The 24,442-nt window shown below is 43.4% G+C and overlaps 3 protein-coding genes across 3 annotated transcripts; all 3 read left to right on the top strand.

Annotated features, from left to right (window-relative positions):
- The first annotated feature begins 1,793 nt into the window (after positions 1 to 1,793).
- On the top strand, positions 1,794 to 7,760 carry mocos (molybdenum cofactor sulfurase). Its single transcript, XM_076169326.1, has 15 exons — positions 1,794 to 2,130; positions 2,231 to 2,320; positions 3,165 to 3,231; positions 3,317 to 3,961; positions 4,069 to 4,145; positions 4,244 to 4,443; positions 4,552 to 4,668; positions 4,747 to 5,139; positions 5,278 to 5,440; positions 5,555 to 5,642; positions 6,384 to 6,508; positions 6,726 to 6,822; positions 6,938 to 7,079; positions 7,174 to 7,278; positions 7,397 to 7,760. Exons 1-15 carry the CDS (start codon positions 1,998 to 2,000, stop codon positions 7,499 to 7,501), a joined length of 2,547 nt encoding a protein of 848 aa, XP_076025441.1. The 5' UTR covers positions 1,794 to 1,997; the 3' UTR covers positions 7,502 to 7,760.
- A 542-nt stretch (positions 7,761 to 8,302) lies between these two features.
- LOC143015377 (lysophosphatidylserine lipase ABHD12) lies at positions 8,303 to 13,847 on the top strand. Its single transcript, XM_076169342.1, has 13 exons — positions 8,303 to 8,455; positions 10,150 to 10,271; positions 10,358 to 10,463; positions 10,597 to 10,716; positions 10,863 to 10,893; positions 10,997 to 11,042; positions 11,314 to 11,443; positions 11,921 to 11,958; positions 12,052 to 12,122; positions 12,231 to 12,313; positions 12,422 to 12,500; positions 12,640 to 12,761; positions 12,881 to 13,847. The coding sequence occupies exons 1-13, from the start codon at positions 8,376 to 8,378 to the stop codon at positions 12,909 to 12,911; spliced, it is 1,059 nt and encodes a 352-aa protein (XP_076025457.1). The 5' UTR covers positions 8,303 to 8,375; the 3' UTR covers positions 12,912 to 13,847.
- A 430-nt stretch (positions 13,848 to 14,277) lies between these two features.
- Positions 14,278 to 24,389, top strand: tm9sf3 (transmembrane 9 superfamily member 3). The gene is made up of 15 exons (XM_076169248.1): positions 14,278 to 14,473; positions 15,422 to 15,617; positions 15,728 to 15,850; positions 17,404 to 17,564; positions 17,737 to 17,814; positions 18,163 to 18,294; positions 18,439 to 18,605; positions 19,743 to 19,837; positions 19,961 to 20,091; positions 20,979 to 21,118; positions 21,394 to 21,462; positions 21,556 to 21,702; positions 21,813 to 21,896; positions 21,988 to 22,064; positions 22,645 to 24,389. Exons 1-15 carry the CDS (start codon positions 14,381 to 14,383, stop codon positions 22,710 to 22,712), a joined length of 1,761 nt encoding a protein of 586 aa, XP_076025363.1. The 5' UTR covers positions 14,278 to 14,380; the 3' UTR covers positions 22,713 to 24,389.
- The last annotated feature ends 53 nt before the right edge of the window (positions 24,390 to 24,442 follow it).

The following is a 24,442-nucleotide window of genomic DNA, read 5'->3' as shown; positions in this document are numbered from 1 at the left end:
TTTGCTATTAGTCCCTCAGCTTAGCTCAGGATAAGCCCCTACGCGAGGCAAGTGAACCCACATCTCTTGCTTAATTCTCCCTGTCAGAGCCATGAAAGAGGCGTTCCTCCGTGCAGAGATCCACGAGCTGAAGAGGCCTGAGGGCAGGGCAAAGAGGCTCTTCGGCCAGACACTGTCCAGCATAGACAGAGGGGGTTGGAGTCACTCCTTTGAGCACCAAGAGGTAGATCTAACTTTTTAGAACCATCAAAAACACACAGAGGCACTGAGGACAAGTGAGCTTTGTTAACTGATGTTACTTAGCTCTGCATGACTGATGTGTTCATCATTAGATTCTCAGGGAGCTTCCTGCCTGCACAGGGCCGGATATTCTCAAAGAATAAACCGGCGCCTATGAAATCGGTGCGTGTGTACAAGGAACTCGACTAATTGAGAGCTGGGAAGGACAATGTGGAGTTGGAGGTATTTAGTGATGTTAAGCACAATGTCTTCATGGGGTGCTTCAACCCCTTCCCCTGTCTCTGCCCTCCCCCACACCAAGCCAACCAAACCTTCTGCCCCTTGTAATGAGGCCATCCTGGATACAATACAGCCCTTCTGCAGGGAAAAAATGTACGCGGCTGAGTTTCAAAATTGTGAAGCAAATGAATCAGCGAAGCGTAAGTGGCAAATTTAATTACTGTTCAGTGCATTGCACGGAGACAATGATGGCTGCTGTAAGCCACATGGCCGCCTATCTGAGCAAGTGTAATGGCTTCTCCACAGTTAAGGATAACAAGTCACATAGGGAGTACGCCCATGTTGTATTTTGAAAAATAAAAGGAGCGCTGTGTCCTGATAAGAATAGAAGAAGAAACAAAAACCTGGAAAGTGAGGACGCCGTAGGTCTTCTTAGGGAGTTTTTTTAATAGTTCGTAATGAGGATTATTAAAGGTTAAGTGTGTGTTGTACAGGGATAAGAGCAGGTTTTAAGGAATGATTAAAATTAAGTGACAAGTGCAATAACGCTTACTGTGTGTGTGTTTGGGTGCTCATACTGGTGCTGGCCTTGAAATGAGTACCACAACAAAGCCACCCAGTGTATCAGAGCTATCATTGGCACTGCATCAAAGAACATATGAAACTGTTTCTATCCAATTGGAGTCTGTGAGCAAATCAGGCAGTTTTTAAACAAACTGATACTGACTCATTTCTCCCTCCTGTACCTTGTGTGTCAATAAGATTAGAGAGGCAGGGATCACGAGTAATGTGGTTACTGTGAAGTGACTACTGGGAGCTGTTACTGTGATCTGCTGCTATTACTGAAAGCGTTAAATACGTAGACATAAAATACCAAATGTCTTGAATTAATGTAAGACAAGTTAGTTAGAGTAATTCACATGGCTTCATCATCCTCATCCTCATCATAGTATGAATGATAGTGTTACTGACATTTTCCCCACCTTTGTTATTAGATCATAATTATATATCCATGTATTTGTGTGTTTGCTCACCATTCAGCACAGGTGGAAATACATTTGCATGAGTATAATAAAGTATTTACTACATGTATAGCAGCATAGTAAGGGTTTAATGTGTGTGCATGACAAAGTGTGTTTCTTCAAATTGACCTCAGGCAGTAGACTTCTTTCTTCTTCTCTGCAGTTTTGTTAACATGTATTTACTTTATGCTCTATCAATTATTCACAATGAGTCCTTAATGTTTACCTCGGATCGTTCACTTAATCCCACTCATTGTTTATTGATGTCTGACTTGTAACGGATATTATGTTGTGCATAATATCCGTGTACAACATCCATTCGGCTAAAGGCTGTTGAAATCTGAAAAACTGAAAGAAACTTTGAGTGGGAGGAGACAATAGACCCAACTTCTTGTAAACATTTGGAAATGTTTAAAGAATGCGAGCTGAATCGTTTCGCGTCGTTAAAAACCCGTAAAGCCGGTTAGTGATCACTGGCTGTGGACCCTGGACTCTTTGATCGCAGACCGGTCCTGTATGTTTACCCGAAGCTTCCCTATGGATTTCCAAAAACTTTGCGCTTTTGAAACTTTTCAGCAGCTATGGAGTCACTATGGTTATGCGCAGGATTTAGACGCCACCGTCGCGCAAGAGTTCAGCAGGATGAAAGGTAACGTCCCGGAAATGTTTCTGTGTCGAGTCATGTTTTAAGCTGACAACTATTTGTGCGTCCTCCTGACAGCTGACATGGCTGCTCTCATTGTTAACAGGAATCACGTATCTGGATCACGCAGCGGCGACTCTGTACCCCGAGTCTCTGCTCAGAGACTTCTGCCAGGATATGTCCAACAATGTCTACGGTGAGACAGTTATGCGCTATTTTGGTCTCTATCGTCCAATGCAGTGCCTTTGATTTGTCCCCGTTTTACAGGCCGAACCTTTATATGCAACATGTGATGTGTCGCATGTGTAACTGTCACAAAATGAATAAATAAATAAAAGTTTCCTAAAGTAAATACTTTAGGAATGATCGCTGTCACACCGATACAGTGCCCCCCATAGGAATACACTGTAATTACATGGTCACAATTTAAAGGGAGAGAAACAAAGTAGTATTGATCAAAACTGGTTTTAAAGCAGAGCCGTTGACTTTAGCACAACGTTTTGTAAGTGTTTAAATTCGTTGTAAGTATCTACAATGAACAAATATGTTCAGATATGGAGTAATTGCCATTATTTTGCGTAAAATGTAGATCATGCTGCAAACTGGGTGGAAAATACTCATGTTACCTACTATTGTCATCAGTCATCCCCATTTATGTTAGTTGTATATTAAAACAACATGGTTCTGATTCTATGTGGTGAACACATGTACTTCACAAATTTAGAAATTGCTTAAATAGAATTAAGAGCAAAGGACATGTGATCACGAAATGGGAATTTTGTAATGAACATTTATTAAAAACAGTTTTTCTCATAGGGAATATTGGAGTTATTACATGTTAATGGCCGTTGCAAATGTTATCGCTCAAATTAAATTGTTCTAATGAGGAAAAATAATTTATTAATCAAGTCACTGCGCCCTAAAGGCACTGTTTCATAGGGATGACACATTTATTCACCTGGGCTCTAACATTTGCTGCATTTGAGTTGAATGCTGTTTTAATTGGTGTTTTAATTATTGATTATCATTTTTATCAATAGGAAACCCTCATAGTCGTAGCCCCAGCAGCAGACTGACACATGACACAGTGGAGGGAGTCAGATACAGGTATTTGATACAGCAGCTGTTATAATCTACTTTGCATGGTACTTTGCTGGATTGAATAAGTAAAAAGAACAATACTTTCTTACAGGATATTACAGCATTTTAATGCCACCCCTGAGGAGTACTCTGTGATTTTCACCTCTGGCTGTACAGCAGCTCTCAAATTAGTGGCTGAGAGCTTCCCCTGGAGGCTGCATACTGATAACGAAGCAGGGAGTCACTTCAGCTACCTCACCGACAGCCATACCTCTGTTGTTGGCATCAGAGGGCTGACTTCTAGCCTGGGGGTGGTTACCCTACCAGTCTCTCAGCAAGAAGTGGAAAACGGGACAAAGAATATAGCTCAAGGTGAAGATGTTACTTGCCAGACACCACACCTCTTCTGTTATCCAGCCCAGAGCAATTTTTCTGGGAAGAAGTATCCTCTCAGCTATGTGAAAGGCATCCAGGCGAGACACCTTTACCCAGCATGTAACCACCAGGGCCGCTGGTTTGTGCTGCTGGATGCAGCCTCTCATGTCAGCTCTTCGCCTCTAAACTTACAGGAGTGCCCTGCTGATTTCATTCCCATCTCCTTCTACAAGATGTTTGGGTTCCCCACAGGTCTGGGAGCTCTCATTGTCCATAACAACGCTGCTGGAATATTAAAAAAGACTTATTTTGGAGGAGGCACCGCAGCAGCTTACCTTTCCGGGGAGGATTTTTATGTGCATGCTGCAAATATTTCTGATAGGTGAAACACGGTATCAGCATGACTAAAACTAAATAGTTTCTGAAACATCTTTGATGCCTTATTGCTCCTGCATCCTTATTGCTCCACATATCTTTCTTTTCACAAAGATTTGAAGATGGCACCATTTCTTTCTTGGACATCATCGCTCTAAATCATGGTTTTGAAGCTCTGGACAGGATCACAGGTAACACACAGAGGCACATAGGCACTATTTAATTGCAGTGATAAAAAGATCCTGAAAAGTATTCACAGCATTCCTATGTCTCTGTTTTTGCCCTTCAGGGGGAATGCACAACATCCAGTTACACACATTTGGCTTAGCACGCTACGCTTACATGCTGCTGTCAAGTCTTTGCCATGGCAACGCACAACCAGTGGCTCAGATATATGCCGAAGGCCAGTTTGAGAGTCCAAGCACACAGGGCGCAGTACTTAACTTCAACCTCGTGGATTCTCATGGACATATAATTGGCTACTCTCAGGTGCATTCACTAAATGGATTTTATTACTCATTCAAAACACTTTAATTACTGCATGTCTCTGCAGCACCGGTCAATATTACAACAATGCTGTATCTCTTTTCCTCCCAGGTGGACAGAATGGCGAGTCTGTACAATATTCATGTACGCACAGGTTGCTTCTGTAACACAGGGGCCTGCCAGTTCTTCCTTGGGATCACCAATCAGCAGCTGAAGAGAAATCTACAGGTGAGTGACAATCGGACAAGAATAATGTTAAGATTATTCCAGAGTGTGCTTGTATGAATACAGTCTTTTCTCTTTAAGGCCGGTCACGTCTGCGGAGACACCATAGACCTTGTGAATGGACAGCCGACTGGATCTGTTCGGGTGTCTTTTGGCTACATGTCAACCTTCGAGGATTGTCAGAAATTTCTAAACTTTGTGGTGGACTGCTTTGTAGAGAAACCAGTGAAAGTGGACCAAGTTAGACTGGAGAAGCTAAAAGCAGCCACAGCGTCCCGGGCTTCGAATGAAGACTCTCCTGTCAGAAATAGCAAAATACATCAAGGAGATGAGAATGATGACAATAAGCCTACAGAAGTATCAGATAAGCAATTTGGACACAGGGATATCAGCACGGATGCAAGCAGCCATGAAGGAGCTTATACTTTGACCAATATCTATATATATCCCATCAAATCATGTGGAGCATATGAGGTATGAACGCTCTCTCCAACTTTCCCCCCTCCCTCTCTCTCTCTCTCTCTCTCTCACTCTTATCTTGTCTCCATCTCCCTCTCCTTGACATTTTGTCTCTCAATATTTCGATAGAACGTTTATCAATTGTACATGCAGGTCCACAGCTGGCCAGTGGGATCCTTGGGTTTACTTTATGACAGAGGCTGGATGGTGGTGAATGGGAACGGTGTGTGCCTGAGTCAGAAGAGAGAGCCCCGTTTATGCCTCATCCGTCCACAAGTTCACCTGCCCTCAAATAAATTACTGCTGCAGGCATCAGGTCAGATATTTCATTGAAAATAAATACAACTCTTTTCTAAAATACATTTCAATCAAGTGGATTGTCAGCCAAAAATGCTCTGAGGTAGAGCTTTCTTTCTTTCTTGCCCTACAGGGATGGATACCATTTCAGTTCCCTTAGAAAACTACACTCCAGTGCACACAAGACAAAAAGTATGTCAGGGTAAAGTGTGTGGCGACAGGTGAGTTGGCATTTTCAAAAAGCTGGAACCGTGCAGAACTAAAGTGAGACGTCATATGTGGCATAATCCATATCCCATAATTCCATATGTATCCGTGTGAGGATATAGAGTCTGGAATGTGCCACTGGACTAATCACAGTTTGTCTCAGTGGTCCCATGTCATCCATTAATTCTATCTATCTAATCTAATCTAATCTTTTCTGGCTTTTAAAGACAAAGTGATAAGTGTACTGCACAAAAGAAGGCTATTCAGGTTTTATTAAATATACTATAAAGTAATTGTTGAGTTTGAAGGTGTTTTTCTCCTCTACTGGGTTTAGTGTGGTTGGCTCAGCACTCAAACCAAAATTCTTTAAATGAGCAAATTAACTGTGATGTTCTCAGACACACTCGTCAAGTTTGAGTTAAGTTCCTCTAACCAGTATATGAGCTCAATATTAGAGTTCCATTCTCCTGCTTCTTCAGTCAAAAGGTTGAATCATTTTTGAAGTGGTGACTTTATAAAGATCCATTGAATTTCACATTAAATTGTTTGTTTTTTTATCGTTTGGTGGAACAACAATGTGCACGGGGTGACATTCATCTCTTCTGACACATACGAGTCCCAGACGAAACCAATTCTCCCAGTGATTCTTGGATTAGATGTAGCACCAAATAGTAAACCCAGACAGTGGTATCAAATTCTATAGATTTCCCCTGGTGCTTCATGAATATAATCCTCCCTCTCCTCTTCCCCCTCAGAGTGGAAACAGTCGACTGTGGAGACAACGCTGCGTCGTGGCTTTCAGAGTTCCTTGGGCAGCCTTGTCGTCTGATTCGACAAAGTCCTGATTCTACCCGAGACATGAAAGCGAAGCATAGTGGAGGTGGCTACATAAGCATTTACCTTTCCCCCTTAGGTCTTATTGCCTTACCCAGGGCTTGTCTGTCATATGCCAGCACTGCAGAGTGACAGTTGTTATAAATATTGACTATGTGGCTATGACCCTGCCTTCCTGTTTGACAGGCATTTTTGCATTTTGCAGAAATGTCAGCTTCTTTTGTAAATGGAATTGTGAGTAATATGTAGTATTTCCATTCCAGCTTCCTCCCCCGCAAGCCTCTCCTTGGTGAATGAAGCTCAGTATCTCATGATCAACCGTGCCAGTGTGGACCTGATACAGAAACTAATGAGTTGCAGGTCTGAAAAATATATAGAATGACAGAATGGGATTATGCCAGTCCATTATTACCATTGCAGTAGATATTTTACACAAAACAAAAACAACACACAAGATCCACATTCTTATTTTCAGGCAGGAGTATCCGGAAGATGATCAGCTCCTTGACACACAGAATGTCATTAGTCGCTTCCGAGCCAATTTAGTCGTCGCTGGAGGAGAGCCATTTGAGGAAGATAATTGGTCGCACTTGATTATTGGCAGCACACGATTTGTGGTGAGTTGACACTGGGAGATAGATGATGAAAACTTCAAATGCACTGAAATGGCCTCAAAAATGTTAATGTGTCCGCTGTGGGATTAACCCAAAGGTTTCAGGCCAGTGTGGAAGATGCCAGATGGTCGGCGTTGACCAGGACACAGGGACCAAAACAAAGGAGCCATTACTGTCTCTCTCTGCCTGTCGCTCTGGGAAGGTCAGTCAGAGCAACTGCTGCTCAAACCACATAGATAGTTGTGTGTGTGTGTAGTATCATGTGGGTGAAAGCATATGAAAAGACCATTTATTTTGCCTGTTACTTTGTAAATATCTAGGTGACATTTGGTGTTTATCTGAGCCATCATCTACCAGGAGGCTCCTCTACAGGCTGCACAATCTCTGCTGGATCTCTGATAACACCGGAGCCCTGCAGCTCTTAAAGCGGTCATCTTCAACACCCTCTTTTATTTGTTTTGGTGATAACTTTTTGTCCTATGAGTTGTCATTTACCAGGCCAGAATATGGGAGATACTGTGAAATCTGCCCTCTAGAAGTTTCTGTGAAGTTCGAGATACTATAAGAGGTGCTGTGTGTTTTGTGTAGCTCTGGTGGCCTTTATCCTCTCAAATACTGCTGTCATTTTAGAGTGTTGTTGATGTAATCTGCCTGGTTGGGTGGAAGGACAGAAAATGAATGTTTCTGTAAGAACCTGTGGCCTTCTTGTTTTTTTGTGAAAAATAATATACAAGTGATGAAATAAAATGTTTTCATGAGCGATTGAAATACACTAATAACTGGTGCTCAAACCTCATGCTGTCAGCTTTGAGCTAACCGCTGCAGAAGAAGAGACCAGCACACATTCACTGTCATCAGAAGAAATCATGGAAGATTTTATTCACGTGAAAATATGGGAATTTGTAGTATTTTAATTCAATAATCCTTTCTTTGGGTTTATTTATTTATAATTTCTTTTTCAATTACGACTTAGTTTAATCAAAATTAAGCCATAATCACGGGAGCATATTATTTTTTTCACAGTTTTGGATCAATAAAGTCTATCTATCTATTGTGACGCCATACAAAGTCCGAAGTATGATACGTTAAAGTTTGATAAGGAGTTCATTCCAGAGCAGCGTGTTTAAGGTGGAACACGTCATTGTGTTGCTGTATTAGTTTGATACATCCCGGCCCACCTTACATTTTTTGGCCCACCCCTCTTCCCGTCTAAAGTGAAGTATCCTGTACTTCAACCTCTGTGTTTACAAAAAAAAAAGTAACCCGGAAGTTTGTCGCAGTTAATACGGAGCCCTTAAAATGAGGAAGAGGAACGTTGAACCGGGCGATTCATCTTCAGATGTGAGGAAAGAGAGAGTCCAGAGGGGGAATGAAACACAGTGAGTAGCATAAATTCAATTAAATCAATGCCAGGAATCTGAACACATACAGCAGCTGATCATGCCCAGCCCCCCCCTGTGTGAGATTAGCTGGGTACCTGCAGCCTGTACAACTGAGGGCTTCATGCTGATCACTGCTGAGCTCAAACTATGAGTGGCATGTAGTCAACGGGGTGACGTGTTGCCCCAGGCGAGAGCCCCCAGGACCCTCATCTGCCAAGACCCGTTCTCATGACGTGCAGGGCAAGACAAGACAAGCAAAATCAGGCACACAAACATAGAACATGATGCGACACTCAAAAGACAATACACTCAATATTGTAAATATGCCATCTGATCTGAACATCTATTCCCTATGAATAGAATGTAAATATGTAGAATACGTAACAATATTACTAAACATTGTTCCAAGGGCAGTTAATTAAAGTAAGATCAAAATGAACAGGGTGACATGAAATTGGGCAGAGCTGTTGTGAGCGTGCAGCAAAACAAATTGCACATAGCAAGTGTTAACATCAGGAAATGTAAAAGATTGTATGAAATGAACTGAAAATCTGGACAGACAACAGAGAAATGACCTCCTGTATGATTCCCCTCAGCGATGTGAAGAAATCAGTCTGGTTAAAAGCTTCTTCCAGCTGATTAGAGTGCTAATGGAAGGGGTGGGATGTATTGTCCATTAATTGCCAATAGTCTGAATAGCATCCTCTTTTCTGCCTTTGCCTCTGGGGAGTTAAGAATGACTCCAGTGACAGAGCCGCCTCCTTGATTAGCTTATTCATCCTCTTCTTGTCTGCCATATTAATGCTGCTGTCTCATCAAACCACAGCAATCACTGCCTGGCAGGACATGCAGAGGGACCTTGAGCTTTCTCTCCATTCAGCTCTGCCCTTTCACTGCCGCATGCACAGTCTTTCCCAGGCTTTGTTGTCTTGTGTACGCCAAGTGTTAACACGTCTGTTGCACCAGTTTTCCGCCATGGAGCTTCTCATTTCGTATGGTTGCCAGGGAGGTCTTATTCCTAAAGTTCACCAGCAGCTCCTTGCTTTTGTCTGCTTGGAGCTGCAGGTGGTTGCTTATGCGCCACTCCAGCATTTATTCAGTTCACTGCTGCTCTTCTCCTGCTTCCTCCTCCCCTGATGCATAGTGTTTTTGCTGAGTCAGCCCAAAACTTCTGCAGTTGAACTAGATGAACCGAGTGTGAACAGGAAGGACGTACGAAGGGGTGAAAGTAAAATTTTGCAGTGTCAGACATTGAAAGTAACTGAATTCCTTAAACATTGTACTTCTAAGGAGAGTTTGACCAAGGAAAAGTGGACAGACAGGAATGTTTTATGAAGTTTGGGGAATTTTTACAATCATCCTAAAATTGGTTGTTTGATTATTGTTGTTTATATTTATTTGTGTATGTAATCGGAATTCATTATTGATGCAATTACATGTCTAAATATTTCTACACTTGCCCTTTGATGGCAGTGTAAAAGTGGGTAATATTCTGTATTAATTGATATTGTATCACAGTTATTTTTTTTAAGTACCATTTTATTTTCTCCCCTGTAAATGAAAAACAGCTGCCAGTACAGTATTTATATCTGGACCATCTGGAGATTTCTTAAGGCCTCCTGAAAAATTAATGGTTCACTTTGAGAACCACATGGTCAGGTTGTTTTTATGTCTCTCCTTCTGTCTCTCAGGTCCCCATGGTGGCTTTGGCTGAAAAGAGGCTTATTGGTGACCCTTGTTATTTACATTTTGGTGCCTTTCATGCCCACAATATCCTCCCACCTAATCAAGCACCTTGTTTATGTTCGCAGAAGTGAGTGAACTCCCTAAACATTTCAAAGTGCCTCAAGTCCTGCAGTTATAAAAGAGATTCTACTTCCCTTCTGTTCTTCTTTGCAGTCAGAGTGCCTTTCTTTCTTGACCTCAGTCGACCTGCTGACCTCTCCCTTAATCACACCATCAACATGTACTTGACATCAGAGGAAGGCATCTCCCTTGGTGTTTGGTAAGTATGAGCTAAGTTTGGAATTTCAGTGGCTTTTCAAGTAGGGATATAAAAGCCTTAAGATAGAAGACTACTTAATCATCCAATTATCAATGGTTGCTTCAAATTGGTGAATTGTTTTCATGTGTTCAAGGCACACGGTCCCTGAAAATCAGTGGAAGGAGTCTCAAGGGAAAGACTTGACATGGTACCAGAAGTCTTTAGGCAATGGAAGCCCCATTTTTATATATCTTCATGGGGATACAGGAACAAGGTGAGATAAATAATGCATGTGTATTGAATCTGGCCCTTGAAGAAACAAAAAGTTCTATTCAACTTGATGTTTTTATTCGTGTTTTTATGTGGGGGGTAAAACAACAATGTATTGGCAGTATTAACGTCTGGAAATCATTACAACAGGGCAGCCAGTCATCGTGTGGGAGTGGCAAATGTGAGTGATCGCCCCCACATGCATATTAATCTTTTGGAGGCCTGATGAATATACTAATGTCTCTCTAGCCGTTCTGATGGTCATTAGTGTATTTTGTCTACAGATGTTGAGCTCACTTGGTTACCATGCTCTGGTCATGGACTATAGAGGTTGGTACAAATGTATACTTACTAAGCTACATAGCACTTTCTCCATCACACATAGCCTTTTCATATGAACATGATATACCAATGTCGTAATGGTTGCTGCAGAGTGATGCAGTTGCAATATAATCTGCTATTAAGACAGTCAAAAGAGGCGGTTCATCTTTAGGTCAACCACTAGTGCATGTTTTCCTATAAGGGACTGCCATCTTGTGGTAGTGATGAGTAGCTCTGAAATATGTCAGTGTGCAGCAGTTCATGTGAAGATCTCTGGCAGGGTTTGGAGATTCCACTGGGCAACCGACGGAGGCCGGTGTGACCACGGACGCCCTCTACCTGTACAACTGGGTGAAAGCACGCAGTGGAAGCAGCCTGGTTGTCTTCTGGGGACATTCTTTGGGCACTGGGTCAGTAAGGAAAGAGGGCAGATCTACAGCATTTTACTAAAGCAGGAACATCTACTCTGGTCCCATAGTAGTGACTGTTATTTATGTGTTTAATGGGCTGTAAAATCCACAAGGCCCTTCAGATTTGAAAGTTAAAGCAATCTGCAATATTTTCCCTTATTATATTGCAGATGTCGTACCTAAAAAAACAACACAACAGTAATTCTGCCTAGTTTGTTTATACAGGGACATTATGATGATCATTATGAGCTTCTTCAACAAAAATCAGCATAGTGGAAATAACTTTCCACAGAAAAGAAGCAAAGATATCACTTCAAGCACAAGAACAATAAATCAAGTGTTTGAGCGGCCCTGAGCTATTACATACATCACTGCTATCATTAGGAAACCGTGAAAGATGGAAACACAAACAATCAAACCAAACCCATACTGAGAAAACAGACACTAAATGATGTTTCCATTTGTGTCTCTCCGCAGAGTGACCACCAACAGTGCAGTCAAACTGATGGAGCAAGGTGTGTGTACCTACAATAGATTTCAAGATCTCAGCATGACAACACTTTCAATCTGATATTTGTTGACAAAGTGGCAATCTCCTCTTCTCTCAGGTGTTGTTCTTGATGGTGTAATCCTTGAGGGTACATTCAAGCATGATGCATACCAGAATGCATTTGATTGGGTAAACTCACTAATGTAACTCAACAATGATATTTTCAGTATGTATCAAATGCAGCTCTTACCATGAAGCACCGATACTTAACATCTTTAACTGTCTTTCTGATGGAAGTTTTACTGGCAATTTCCAGTCTTGAAGTATTTCTTCTCAGACCAAATGGCAGTAAAGAAGATTGCCTTTCCTAATGATGAAAAGTGAGTTTTAATGAAATTCTGCTTACATATAAAACACTTTGCTTATAATGTTGTACAAATCCAAGTAAAATCAAATGATAATGTGCATGTTTTCTCATTATTGTACAGCCTGAAGAAAATGAGGAGCCCTCTGCTCTTCCTTCATTCGGAGGACGATCACCTAACTCCCATTCAAGACGTTCAGCAGGTAGTTTTACTGACGCCAACAATCTATCATTTTTTTTACCTGACAAGTAAACTGAGGAGGCATTTTCCTAACATCCATCTCTGAATGAATCTGGAGAATATTAAACACAGGCTAAACTTTCATGGCTTTTCTCTCCCAGCTTTACGAGATGGCTCTGAGTATTCAGAATTCAGAGCGAGTCAAGATGGTGTCCTTCAGTGGGTCTCTAGGTTATCTGCACAACGGCTTATATAAAGACCCCCAAACACCCGGCATTATCAAGTGAGCAGAAATCATTTTCACAGATAACGATTTTAGCAATTACAAGGTGCATATCTGTCAGAAAATTATCTGTTAAATCTATAACATGTGCTGTGTATGTCTTTATGTCTCCTCTGCAGGCAGTTTGCGCTGTCACTGAAAGATGACTAAAAAGATGCTGAGCACAAAGTTTTTGATATTATATTAGAACATGTGATGATTATTGCTCTAAAACATACGCAGCAGTCTTGAAGACCACCGATTGTTTAAAAAAAAAAAAGATTGCAGTATTTGCTCAACCTGTGCTATTACTTCCCGGATCAATGACATTATGACACTTTTATGTCCTTGGGTAGTTTCTTCAGAATTACAATAGCCAGACACTACATACACGTACATAACGGGGTAATTGATTCACTCTAAGGCCGTGTTTTTCAACCGGTGTGCCGTGAGAGATTGTCAGGTGTGCCGTGAGAGATTGTCAGGTGTGCCGTGGGAAATTATCCAACTTCACTTAATTAGTCCACGAGCCGATCCGGTGGGCCGGCCTGCGAGACAGACTGGCTGATTGCAAATTTCGAAGCGCGCACTCGCGCGGACATTGTCCTCTCTTTGTTTTTTTCTGTCTTCTCTCCTTCTCTTTACCATAGCCTATACGCGTACAAGCCTACAGTGCTGTTTGACATCATCCTGTAAAAACTGTATTTAACCTATGAGATCATCGGATCAACAACACTGATGCCATCCTGTCCACACTACTGTGCCATGTTCTTACAACCACCAGTGGCAGTGGCCTCAGGCTGTTTCAATTTCAATCTACCTCATATTGCCTATTCTTCCTCAGGGTCTACGTATAAAGTTTAACAACAACAATAGTAATAATAATACAACCTTCCTTCTCTCTCTCTCCTTCTCTCTCCTTTCCCCCCTCTTTCTGTATAAAAAAATTATCTCCAAAATATCCTATAATTGTATGTGCAATGTCATGTAAAATGTTTGCTTCAATAAAAACAATACATAATACAACGATACATAATCCATACAGCCCCGTCCTGGCCATGTCCTGGTAACTTCATGATCAACATTATTAAAGGTGTTGCAAAGCCATGTCATTGTGTTTGTTTTGTTATGGATAATATTCTCACTGTCTTTTACTTGGTTTGAAATCTTAGTTAAACGATCTTAAGTAGCTCTGTCAACAGATAACGTGAACGGTTTGAGTGACTGTGTCAATTTCCCAGCATGAAAACTTATCTAGAGTTCATTGAGACTATCTGGGTGCCCTTAATGTCTCTATCAGACAGAAAAACCGAGCAGTTCAGGCTCATGTTTCATATATCAGCGTGTCAGAGGTGAAGCTTGTCAGGCAGATGACGTGGCTGAAGGTTGCGGACGCTGCGCCGACAGTTTCCCTATTCACCAAACCGCCCACCGCGCTCAGGCCTGGTTGGTTGCTTGGATCCACGTGACACAAAAGAGCCAATCCGCGCCGCGTGCGATGAACAGTCGTGAGGCGCCTTACGCCATATGCGTACGAGAGCATCCCTAAAAAATTGCTTCTGTCATACAACCAGGAAGAAGGTGGGATAGCCCTACAAAGCTAACATCCCCAATCTTTCTGCATAGTTTCGCCGAAAATAATGGGGTCCTGCAGGTGGAAGGTAGCAGTGGCGGTGATTCTCGCTGTTGTGGGCTCTTCATTACCTGTCGACGCAGACGAACACGAACATTTGGTGAGACGAGCGGGTTTGGAGGCCGATTGAAAACGGGGGAGCCTGGAAATAATGGACGTTTGTGCTCTGTGTAACCTGCTAACTAGTCGCGGTGGCTAGTAGCTGCATACGGGGGGGCAGACGGGACGTAGGACATGTCACGGCGCGTAGCTCGACCTGTAGCTTTATGTGTTTAATAACTACTGAGCTACGCTACATATTTAGCTCAAATTAACTCGCTGAAGTACTAAGACTGAGCAACTTAAGCGCCGGTGGCTAACGTTTCCCTGTTAGCGCGTTAGCTTCGCTTGCACGCTGAGTTGTCTTGGTTTCCTTAAGCACCGGCGGTAACTGCACATAAGTTATGCTAGCCGACTGTAACACCGCGAGCAAGGACTGAAATGTGTCCCCCCGGTAAACCTAAACAAAGACGTTTAATGTTCTGGAGGCTACGCTGCTTGTTGTACCGGTTGCAGTGGCTCTAATATGGTGACATGTTATCTTGCTTTGATGCAGAGACGCCGGTGTATCATTGGGGCCTGTGTGGGGGATCTTGTTTGGCACCGTAGTCGACGAAAACGCTCTTGTTCCAACTGTATTTTACGACATTAAGCTGCGTTATACGGCCTATGTCACAAGCTAAATCTGTAAATGTGGCTGTGGCTGCAATGGCCGTGACAAGGACGTTAATGTTGCAAATTGACGCAGCGATACGTAGGGAAGGGTCCAATTCAACCGTGTTTCAAACAGGATGCCTTTGACAAGCCGTCCATCTTTTTTAAACTCTAGTGTCAAAATCCAAATTTGCTGTAACTGTGACGTCACTAAAGTTTGCAGCAGAGTAACTTGTGTGTCATCTGTTGGAAGGAAAATCAGATGAGCAACAATATGACACCCATAGGAGAAAGAGAAGAGGTGCAGCAGAGTTGGAGCTCCTTAAGATCGTGTGTGTGTGTGTTTCCTTTGCAGTACATGGATAAGGAGGAGGTAGTTTTATGGATGAACACAGTTGGACCGTACCACAACCGACAGGAGACGTACAAGTATTTCTCTTTGCCCTTCTGCGCGGGCTCCAAGAAGACCATCAGCCATTACCATGAGACACTGGGAGAGGCTCTGCAGGGAGTGGAGTTGGAATTCAGCGGCCTGGACATAAAGTTCAAAGGTATTGGTTCACCTGTCGCCTGCTTCAGGAGAGTATTGAATAGTTTCCGGGTCTAATTGAGGATCTACTTTGAGCTAACGGATATGATATTGTGTTTGAAATGTCTTTAGATGAAGTCCTGCAGACGACATACTGCGAAATAGACCTGGACAAAGCCAAGCGGGACGCCTTTGTCTACGCTATAAAGAATCACTACTGGTACCAAATGTACATTGATGACCTGCCAATCTGGGGTAAGTGAGACTCTACTTGATTCTAATATGAGAACTCGCCCGACTGGAATAGGTCTGGGTTGTTGTGTGTTCGTCCTGTAGTCCTTCCTGGTTGAACTTAAGATTCCAAAACTTGGGATCTTAGCTGTCATTCGCCCGTCAGGAAGGTTTTGACCCACATTGGCAATAAGTTAATCGGTTTGTTTCACCCGATTTTGGAGAAGTTGGCGTGTATCTTTATCCGTAGCCAACTTGCTGTGGTATAAGTATGACTACATCACATACTATGACGTTTAGTACAACACAAGCCAGAGCATGGGGTGTGTTGAATACTTCACCTTGCATTTTGTTTACAATACCAGCTTGTGTAGTTACCAACTTAATATTCACAGCTGTGCAAACTAATATAACACACTCCAGTCCAGTCGTGCAATATATCCTATTGTCCGTCTATAGTCCTAAACTTGTATTGTGCATTGTGTTGACGAGCTGTCGAATAAACTCTGTGAAAGCTCTCATAAACACCACCTGATACAGTGCAAACTGAAGTATGCATGATTTCTGCCGGCCTGTTGCACGGGATCGTCTCAGATTACACAGGTGTCCCCCGTAAACTGGTTCAAGTCATTGTGTCCCAACCGCAGAGTGTCACCTTAACCAGACAGTGCTCCTCTGTTGTCGTCTGAGCCGAGTAGGATGTTCGTATTTGGCTGTAATTAAAGAAATCTCCTCTGTGGAGTTGTTTCAATCAGCGTCCCGTGCGATCCGGCGCATGCTCTGTAGAAGTTTGCACAGCGGAGCCTCTCCCAAATTTGGTCAAACAATCGTCTGTGCGATGCCATGTTGTGGACAGTGGGTGGGGTTTTGGTGTTTACCCAAATAATTTAACGTGTCGTACAGGACGTCGTCGTGGATTAATCACAATAAATAAATATAGACTTTGGCCTCGCATCCTGTTTCCTGTGTGCATGCCAGCGTGGTAGCCGATGTGTCAGAAAGAAGGCGGGTCGCTTATTCACAGCAGACCTCAACCTCATCAGCCTCTAATCACATCACAACATTATCTGAAATTAACATCTGGAAGGTTCCTGCTGATATACAGTTTATTTGCAAACTAAAATATTGTACAAGCGTTTGTTTCAGAGCATTAACCTAACCTCCTGTTTATAGCGCTATAATCTATAATCATGTATTGGGTAAAGTTTATCACAATCAAACTTGAGAAAGTAGTGCAGATCTCAAACTGTTTTTTGATGATTAGATTGCTAAATTCCCTTTTCTTTTTGATAGCATCGTGTGTTATTTGGCGCCACAACTTTTACTACTTAAGCTTGACTACTTTAGCTTGTCAATCAAACTCCAAACAGGATGAACTTTGCAGCCTTTCAAACTGCTTCACTAAGGTTTTAGCCTGAGCCTGTTTGATACACAGCTCATGTTTTGTGCCACACTGTAGTCACTCGGGACAGTTTCAGAATAGAGGAATACAAAAGCCGTTTGTCAGTTTGCTGATTGATTATGTTGTAATAATGGCCTGAATGGTTCCATCACTTCTCTGTGTGTCCCTTCTCCAGGTATTGTCGGTGAGGCGGATGAGAACGGAGAGGATCACTACCTGTGGACCTACAAGAAGCTGGAAATTGGTTTCAACGGCAACCGAATCGTGGACGTGAACCTGACCAGCGAAGGCAAAGTCAAGCTGGTGCCAAACACCAGAATCGCAATGTCTTACTCTGTGAGTCCTGAACGATCCACCCGCCGCTCTAATTGATGTTCTCCCTCATGTTTGTACTAAGTGTTTATCTAATCTCTCGGGTAGCTCGTGATGTGACTTCCGTGCTCCCAAAAAGTGAAATGACGCCTAGTGTGTGGTCTCGGAGTTTAATGAAAGCTTTTCCCCCTCACAGGTGAAGTGGAAGAAGTCTGATGTGAAGTTTGAAGACAGATTCGACAAATACCTGGACCCGTCCTTCTTCCAGCACAGAGTACGTAACAGTATTATCGTCTTCATCGTGGCAAAAAAAAACCCAGCGGCTCGTTCTTCATTCGGCTGTTTGCCGACTGTTCCGGTAGTCAAAGAGTAAAAGTGTCTGAATTTTAGAATCCATCTGCGGTGTCAGCGAGAGCAGGGAACATTTGTTACCTGTCCTGACTTGTCCGGTGACGTTGAGCCCACAGGGAGCGTGTGGCTGAAGCATCTGAGTGATTTATTACCTGTTTGAATAGAGCGCAGGGAGATATCTGTACTGTTCTGCAGATTTAGTTCTGAGTGAAAAAAGGAGTAAAGGGCAGATTTGTGGATATGAATCTAATCTAATTTGTTCTGTTTCTAGATTCACTGGTTCTCCATCTTCAATTCCTTTATGATGGTCATCTTCTTGGTGGGTCTGGTGTCCATGATCCTGATGAGGACGCTGAGGAAGGATTATGCCAGATACAGCAAAGAGGAGGAAATGGACGACATGGTACATTTTCTTTCAGTCACTGACTAATTTGACTTCCTTGATCGTATTATGAAGCTTTTTAAACCTCTCCAGGTTTTGTTATTATCTAAGTTTTTAGTTTCCTCCCCATTGTGTTTATTGGATCTCGTCCCTGTGTTGCTACAGGACCGAGACCTTGGAGATGAGTACGGGTGGAAGCAGGTCCACGGTGACGTGTTCAGGCCGTCCAGCCATCCGCTCATTTTCTCTTCGCTCATCGGCTCCGGGTGCCAGATCTTCTCCGTCTCCCTCATCGTCATCATCGTCGCCATGCTGGAGGACCTTTACACAGAGTGAGTAACGCTCTCGTGTTTGAAAACAAGCTGCCGAAGTCCGTAAGTCAGATGGCCCAGATCCACTGACTGCTGGGTTTAACTCTTATAAGGACTTTATAAACTGAAGAAGCACACAGACAATTATTCCTCACATTGCTGTTTTATTCGTGAACCTTCATTGCTTTATTACTGCATGTTCTTGCTTCTCCAACGAACTGTCCAGTGTGACAAAGTGGTAACCACCGGAGACGTTGTTGTTGTTTTCCTTCCAGAACACGGCCCAACTTCCTGCTTCCTTTTACATTGTTAGAAATAGCATTCAATAACGTTTCACAAAGTATAATATCGGCCCAAATGCTTACTAGTTCTCCAACCTCATTGTGTTAAACTCTGCATCCCCGCTGTGCTCCGTCTTTCTCAGGAGCTCAAAATGATGACAAATGTTGTGTTGGAATGAAGTTAAAGTTCTCAGTCCCAATCTGACGGCTCAGACTGCGGCCATGTTGTCACAATGGGATATGTGTGGGATTCTAATAGAGACTATTGTGTGGACCAGAGGCCAGTTTGTACTTCCAAATGAATGTAGAGAGCAGCGGAGACATGTTTGCATACACAAGAGTTCCACACAGGCACACATGCATCCGTCTGCCCAACCAGCTCTCCTGTTTCTTCTCCCCATAGCGTCTCTCTCTAATCACCGGTCTGTCACTGAGCTGTCGCACCCACAGAGAAACGCGCTCACACTCAGAGATTCACACCTACAGGCAATTTCCAATTTACTCAGGCTGCACGTGTTCGGCCTGTGGAAGCAAACACACCCGCACACCTGCAGAACACAAAATGAGAAGTGTGTAATGAAGCCGGTGTCACCATGGTGTTTCTGTCTCGGCGCTCACTTCTCCACATTGTCTTGCTGTAACAGTATGAACCCGGGAGTCTCATCGCACCGAGCGTGATCTTTGCTCTCGTAGCATGTGCGGAGTTGGCGCGCTTTGTATGGTAAATTCTATGGAAATCTGTCACGTGGACCCTCGCAGACGGCGTCAGTATAAACCGGCCCGGCGGGGAAAGTTTGAAACGTGATCTGGACACTAGAGAGAGTAAACATCGGAGGAGTCGGCCGAGTTTCTAACGCTGCTCTGTCTGTCCCTGCAGGAGAGGATCCATGCTCAGCACGGCCATATTTGTGTACGCCGCCACCTCCCCCGTCAATGGATACTTCGGAGGAAGCTTGTATGCAAAACAAGGAGGTAAAGGGAAATAAATCCTCTCATCTATCGTATCGAGTTTTACGGGTGGAATATTTGAATGTCAATGCAGAACGCGTTTGGCCTCCTTGAATAATGCCGTTTGATCTCCTTCCATTAACGCAGGCAGAAGATGGATTAAGCAGATGTTCATCGGGGCCTTCCTGATTCCCGCCATGGTGTGCGGGACGGCGTTCTTCATCAACTTCATTGCCATCTATTACCACGCGTCCAGGGCCATCCCGTTCGGCACCATGGTGAGTTTAAACACCCGAGATCACACCGTACATAATCACGCCTCCACGACCCCGCAGCTTCACTTTATCTGCACGCTTGCACTTCGCTCATTGATATGATGCAGAGTAATCATTTTTACACACACACACACACACACACACACACACAGCTGCACTCATCACTTGCTGTAATGTTGCAAATATGCAGCCACAAGTATCCAAAGTGCCTGGCATGCATGTGTACGCCCTTGGGATATCTGTGTGTGGTTGTAGTCTGAGTCCACATTCTTCAGATAACATACACAGTCCAGGGTGTCGGAGAAGTGTTTGTTTGGAATTTAAACGTCTGATCATTTTATCATCATCCTCACTTCTAACACCGTTGCTTTTTGACTTTCCTGTGTAAGAAAACGGGGGGAAGATAATTCCAGTGTTTTCCGTATGGAGCTGACAGTTTGTTGGCCGATTCCTAAACTCCATGATGTCGTTATTAAAAAAGTTATTTGTTTGGCTTCGTGGAAACTTAATGTCCCATCTATTATCTGTCATCAGTGCGGCGTAAACATCCTGGAAGCATTGTGCCGTGTAGAGCTGTGTGTTTGGAGTCCGCGGCACAGAGCGGCGGTTATTTTAACAAACCTGTGTTCATTATTTGATCTCTGTTTCCGCACAAACTTGCCAGGGAAATTTTAAATCCGGCTAAAACGGCGAAATGGGTTTGAACAGGCCGAGCAAACAGTTAATCAAATGTCACCGAGCCGAAACGAGTCAACAGTGCCAAAACATCAACAGAGGCCGGTTAAGCCACAAAGATGGGAGGATTCATCAGCCGGTTTGTTTACTGTAAACACTTTAGCCTCCGAACGCATGAATAATCCCCCCCCCCCCCCCCCCCCATTTGTCTGCAGGTTGCCGTTTGCTGTATCTGCTTCTTTGTAATCCTGCCGCTGAACCTGGTGGGGACGATTCTGGGGAGAAATCTGTCCGGCCAGCCCAACTTCCCCTGCCGAGTTAACGCCGTGCCGCGGCCGATCCCCGAGAAGAAATGGTACGTGGCCTCAATGAGAAGGGAATGTGTCTGAACGGATGTAGTCATAGTAAATGGTGACCAAACCCATTTACTATGAGGAAGAACCGGCTGGAATGGAATGGAGTGCAGATGTGACTTTAGGTCGCCGATAGACTTGATTTTCCACTTTGCATCCACCTTTTCCTCTCGCCGTCTCATTACACAATAAGCCTTGTGTCCACAGCCCCCGGGGGCAGGAATCTGAGGATGATCATAACGTCAGACCAATTTATTGTTACCTTGTGTCCTCTTAGGTTCATGGAGCCGGCTGTCATCGTCTGCCTTGGAGGAATCCTTCCATTCGGTTCCATTTTCATTGAAATGTAAGTCGGTGCTCTGATACTCACAGATTTCTGTCCGGTAAGGAGATCGGCTCAGCAGCTTATGTGTTCCCTCGTGTTCCCTCGGCCCCGCAGGTATTTCATCTTTACATCCTTTTGGGCGTACAAAATCTACTACGTGTACGGCTTCATGATGCTGGTCCTGGTGATCCTGTGCATCGTGACCGTGTGCGTCACCATCGTGTGTACGTACTTCCTGCTCAACGCTGAGGACTACAGATGGTGAGTAGAAGACCAGCAACTTCACACCTGATGTTCGTCTCCCTCAGCTCCTCAAAGAGCTCCATTCATCGCTGACTTACCTTCACTTTCTCCATTTTCCTCCTCCACAGGCAATGGACAAGCTTCCTCTCTGCCGCATCCACCGCTGTTTATGTTTACATGTACTCCTTTTACTACTACTTCTTCAAAACCAAGTGAGTTTCCGTTTTGACCTCCCCTCAGTGCAATAAGAGCTTAAATGAATGAAACGGGTCCCTTAATCGTGTCTTCTTTGCGGTGTTTCAGGATGTATGGACTGTTCCAGACGTCCTTCTACTTTGGCTACATGGCCGTGTTCAGTACTGCCCTAGGGATCATGTGTGGTGAGTACTGAATCTAATCTTTTGAGGGTTGTTGTGAAACTTTACAATCATTCGCACAATTCTGCTCGTCCTCTTGTTAAAACAATGCAACGCCTTCACTTTAAAGTCAAGGCTCAAAACTCTGCAAATACGTGTGTTTGACAGAAAACTGCATATACAGCGATGCGTTCAAGTGACCAAGTTAATATCAAACAGACAGTGATGTGAAAACAATGGAAATGCCCCAAACAAGAAGTCACCTTGTTTGGCTGACAGACTGAAGGCTCCTGATGTTAGACTTTATGGGCTCGGAGGCAGCAGCACTTTACTATTCTGATCCAGGCTCTCTGATTGTGTTTGGAGGGCGGAAATGTAAACAGCCAGTTTCCTCGCTGGCTCCAAACCAAAGTCATCCGTCAGTTTGGAGACTTAATATGTGAAGGCTCAGAGCGCCGCTGCTTGGTGTCTCCCGCTTTAAATCGATCCGCCCCCGGAGCTGTCTGACCGACACTTAGGAGATGTTGCATCACGATTTTCCTTTGCCTGTTCCGAGTTGCCAGTTCCCTTTCTAAAGAACCTCACATAACATTTCTCTCCACAGGCGCCGTTGGATACATGGGAACAAGTGCCTTTGTGAGGAAGATCTACACAAATGTGAAAATTGACTAGACGTGAAGCTGAAGCAGCAGCAGCAGCAGCACAGGGATATTAATGGATCTGCCTAAGCGTATCCAGAAGGCGGCGGCACAAGTCATTCTTTATTACTTTTCTTTCCTGCAAAGAGATTTTACGGAATCTCACTTTGTACAATGTAGTTTTGTTTGTTTTCTTCCATGTTTCCGAAAGAATTAACGCCGCGAAAAACAACAAGGTGAGCGAGAGCAAAAGGCGCGGAAAAAGAAATCAAACACACAGGTTCTGTTTTTATCAGTAGCTTTCAAACAAACGCCGGGGAGGGCAAACGTTAAAGGACGGCGACGCCCCCCTCACCCCGCCCCTCTCTCCCCTCCCCTAGTCTCGTCTGACCCAGTCCCACCTGAGACCAGAGAACAGAAACGTTTACGGATGGAACGGTGTAGCTCTCTTCAGTGAAGAGGCCGAAGTGTAAAGGAAAGCCTTTTGTTCTATTGCGTCAGAATAACGGAGAGCGGGGGGGTTAATGATCTTTTTGATTTGACGTCTTTTGTATTCCCCCAAAGTCACTAAATGCGTTACTACACAGTATAGTAGGATGTTTCAAATTTATATCCACCGGCAGACAAAAAAAAAAAAAAAAGCTGAAATCCTACACGAATCTTGTCGAATCATTCCCTTGTTGTGAGAAGTTTAAATCCCTGTTACAGTAAGAATCCATCCAGTCCATGAGCCATGTTTTAGTCCTGCTGTAGTTTACTGTACAGACGAGAGAGAGAGAGAGGGGAGGGGGCGAGGGACTGACTCGTGGTCGAGGTACAGTAAGAACAGATTTTTAAATGGATGTTTGACGTGATCTCGTTTTCCCCCATTTAGTCTTACATTTTCTTAATGTTTTGGGTTTGAATGAAGTCTACTTGTAAAGATAATATATGGATGGGGGGAGTGTATATAACCTTAATGTACCTTTAGATGTAGATCCCAAATGTATTTTCGTTGTACAGATTTACTACAGGGTGTTTTTTTTAAGAATCAGTTCACACAAAAAAATGATTTTCCTTTTGTTTGGTGCTTTGGGGGGGGGCGGGGTTTGGGCTGGGAGGGGGCGGGGCTGGCGGCGCTGTTACATCTTTGCCTGAAATTGCATGAACGTTCTCACCAAACCATCTATTTCTCTGAATCCCACTTCAGTCGGCGCTGTCTTTTCTGTTTTCTTCGGATCGCGAGCACCTCAAAATGTAAAAGGTATATTTTGATGACGTGTAGAGAGAAGCAGGTTTTATTTGTTTGTTTTGTTTTTCCGCTTTCATATTATTTAAAGCTTTAAAAAGGCTCTACATCTTCTGGTAAGCCATTTCCCCTCACGTTCTTTCCGTTGCCTAACCTGAAACTGAGTCGTTGAATGTCAGACGGAATCGGACAATTGCTTTGTTTCCGCAAACATACTGTAAAAAGTAAAGTTTATGTACACTGAACTAGATGTTTTCTTAACCACATCACAGTGTTTCAGATGCTTTTTCCCCCCATTTTGTGTAAATACAGTATGTACCTTACTTGTATGAGAAGTGGCAATGCCTTTTTCTAATTTCCAGTTCCCCCTCTGAAGTTGATTTTGGCACCTCATGTTGTGTATCAATGTCTGACTAGACATTTTGAACCTGCATATTAACTTGCTGTAAAAAGAGAAAATAAACATGTTTATGTACAGGGTTATTATAAGTGTGGTTCTGCCTCTGCAGGTTAACCCTTCTCCAACCTAACACAGT

Source organism: Genypterus blacodes, unplaced genomic scaffold (assembly GCF_046128005.1).
Source record: "Genypterus blacodes isolate CSIRO-AG114 ecotype Tasmania unplaced genomic scaffold, CSIRO-AGI_Gbla_v1 ptg000195l_1, whole genome shotgun sequence".
In the NCBI taxonomy this organism is placed as follows: Eukaryota; Metazoa; Chordata; class Actinopteri; order Ophidiiformes; family Ophidiidae; genus Genypterus; species Genypterus blacodes.
Note: the sequence above shows the minus strand (reverse complement) of the source record. Positions and strands in the feature narration are given on the sequence as shown.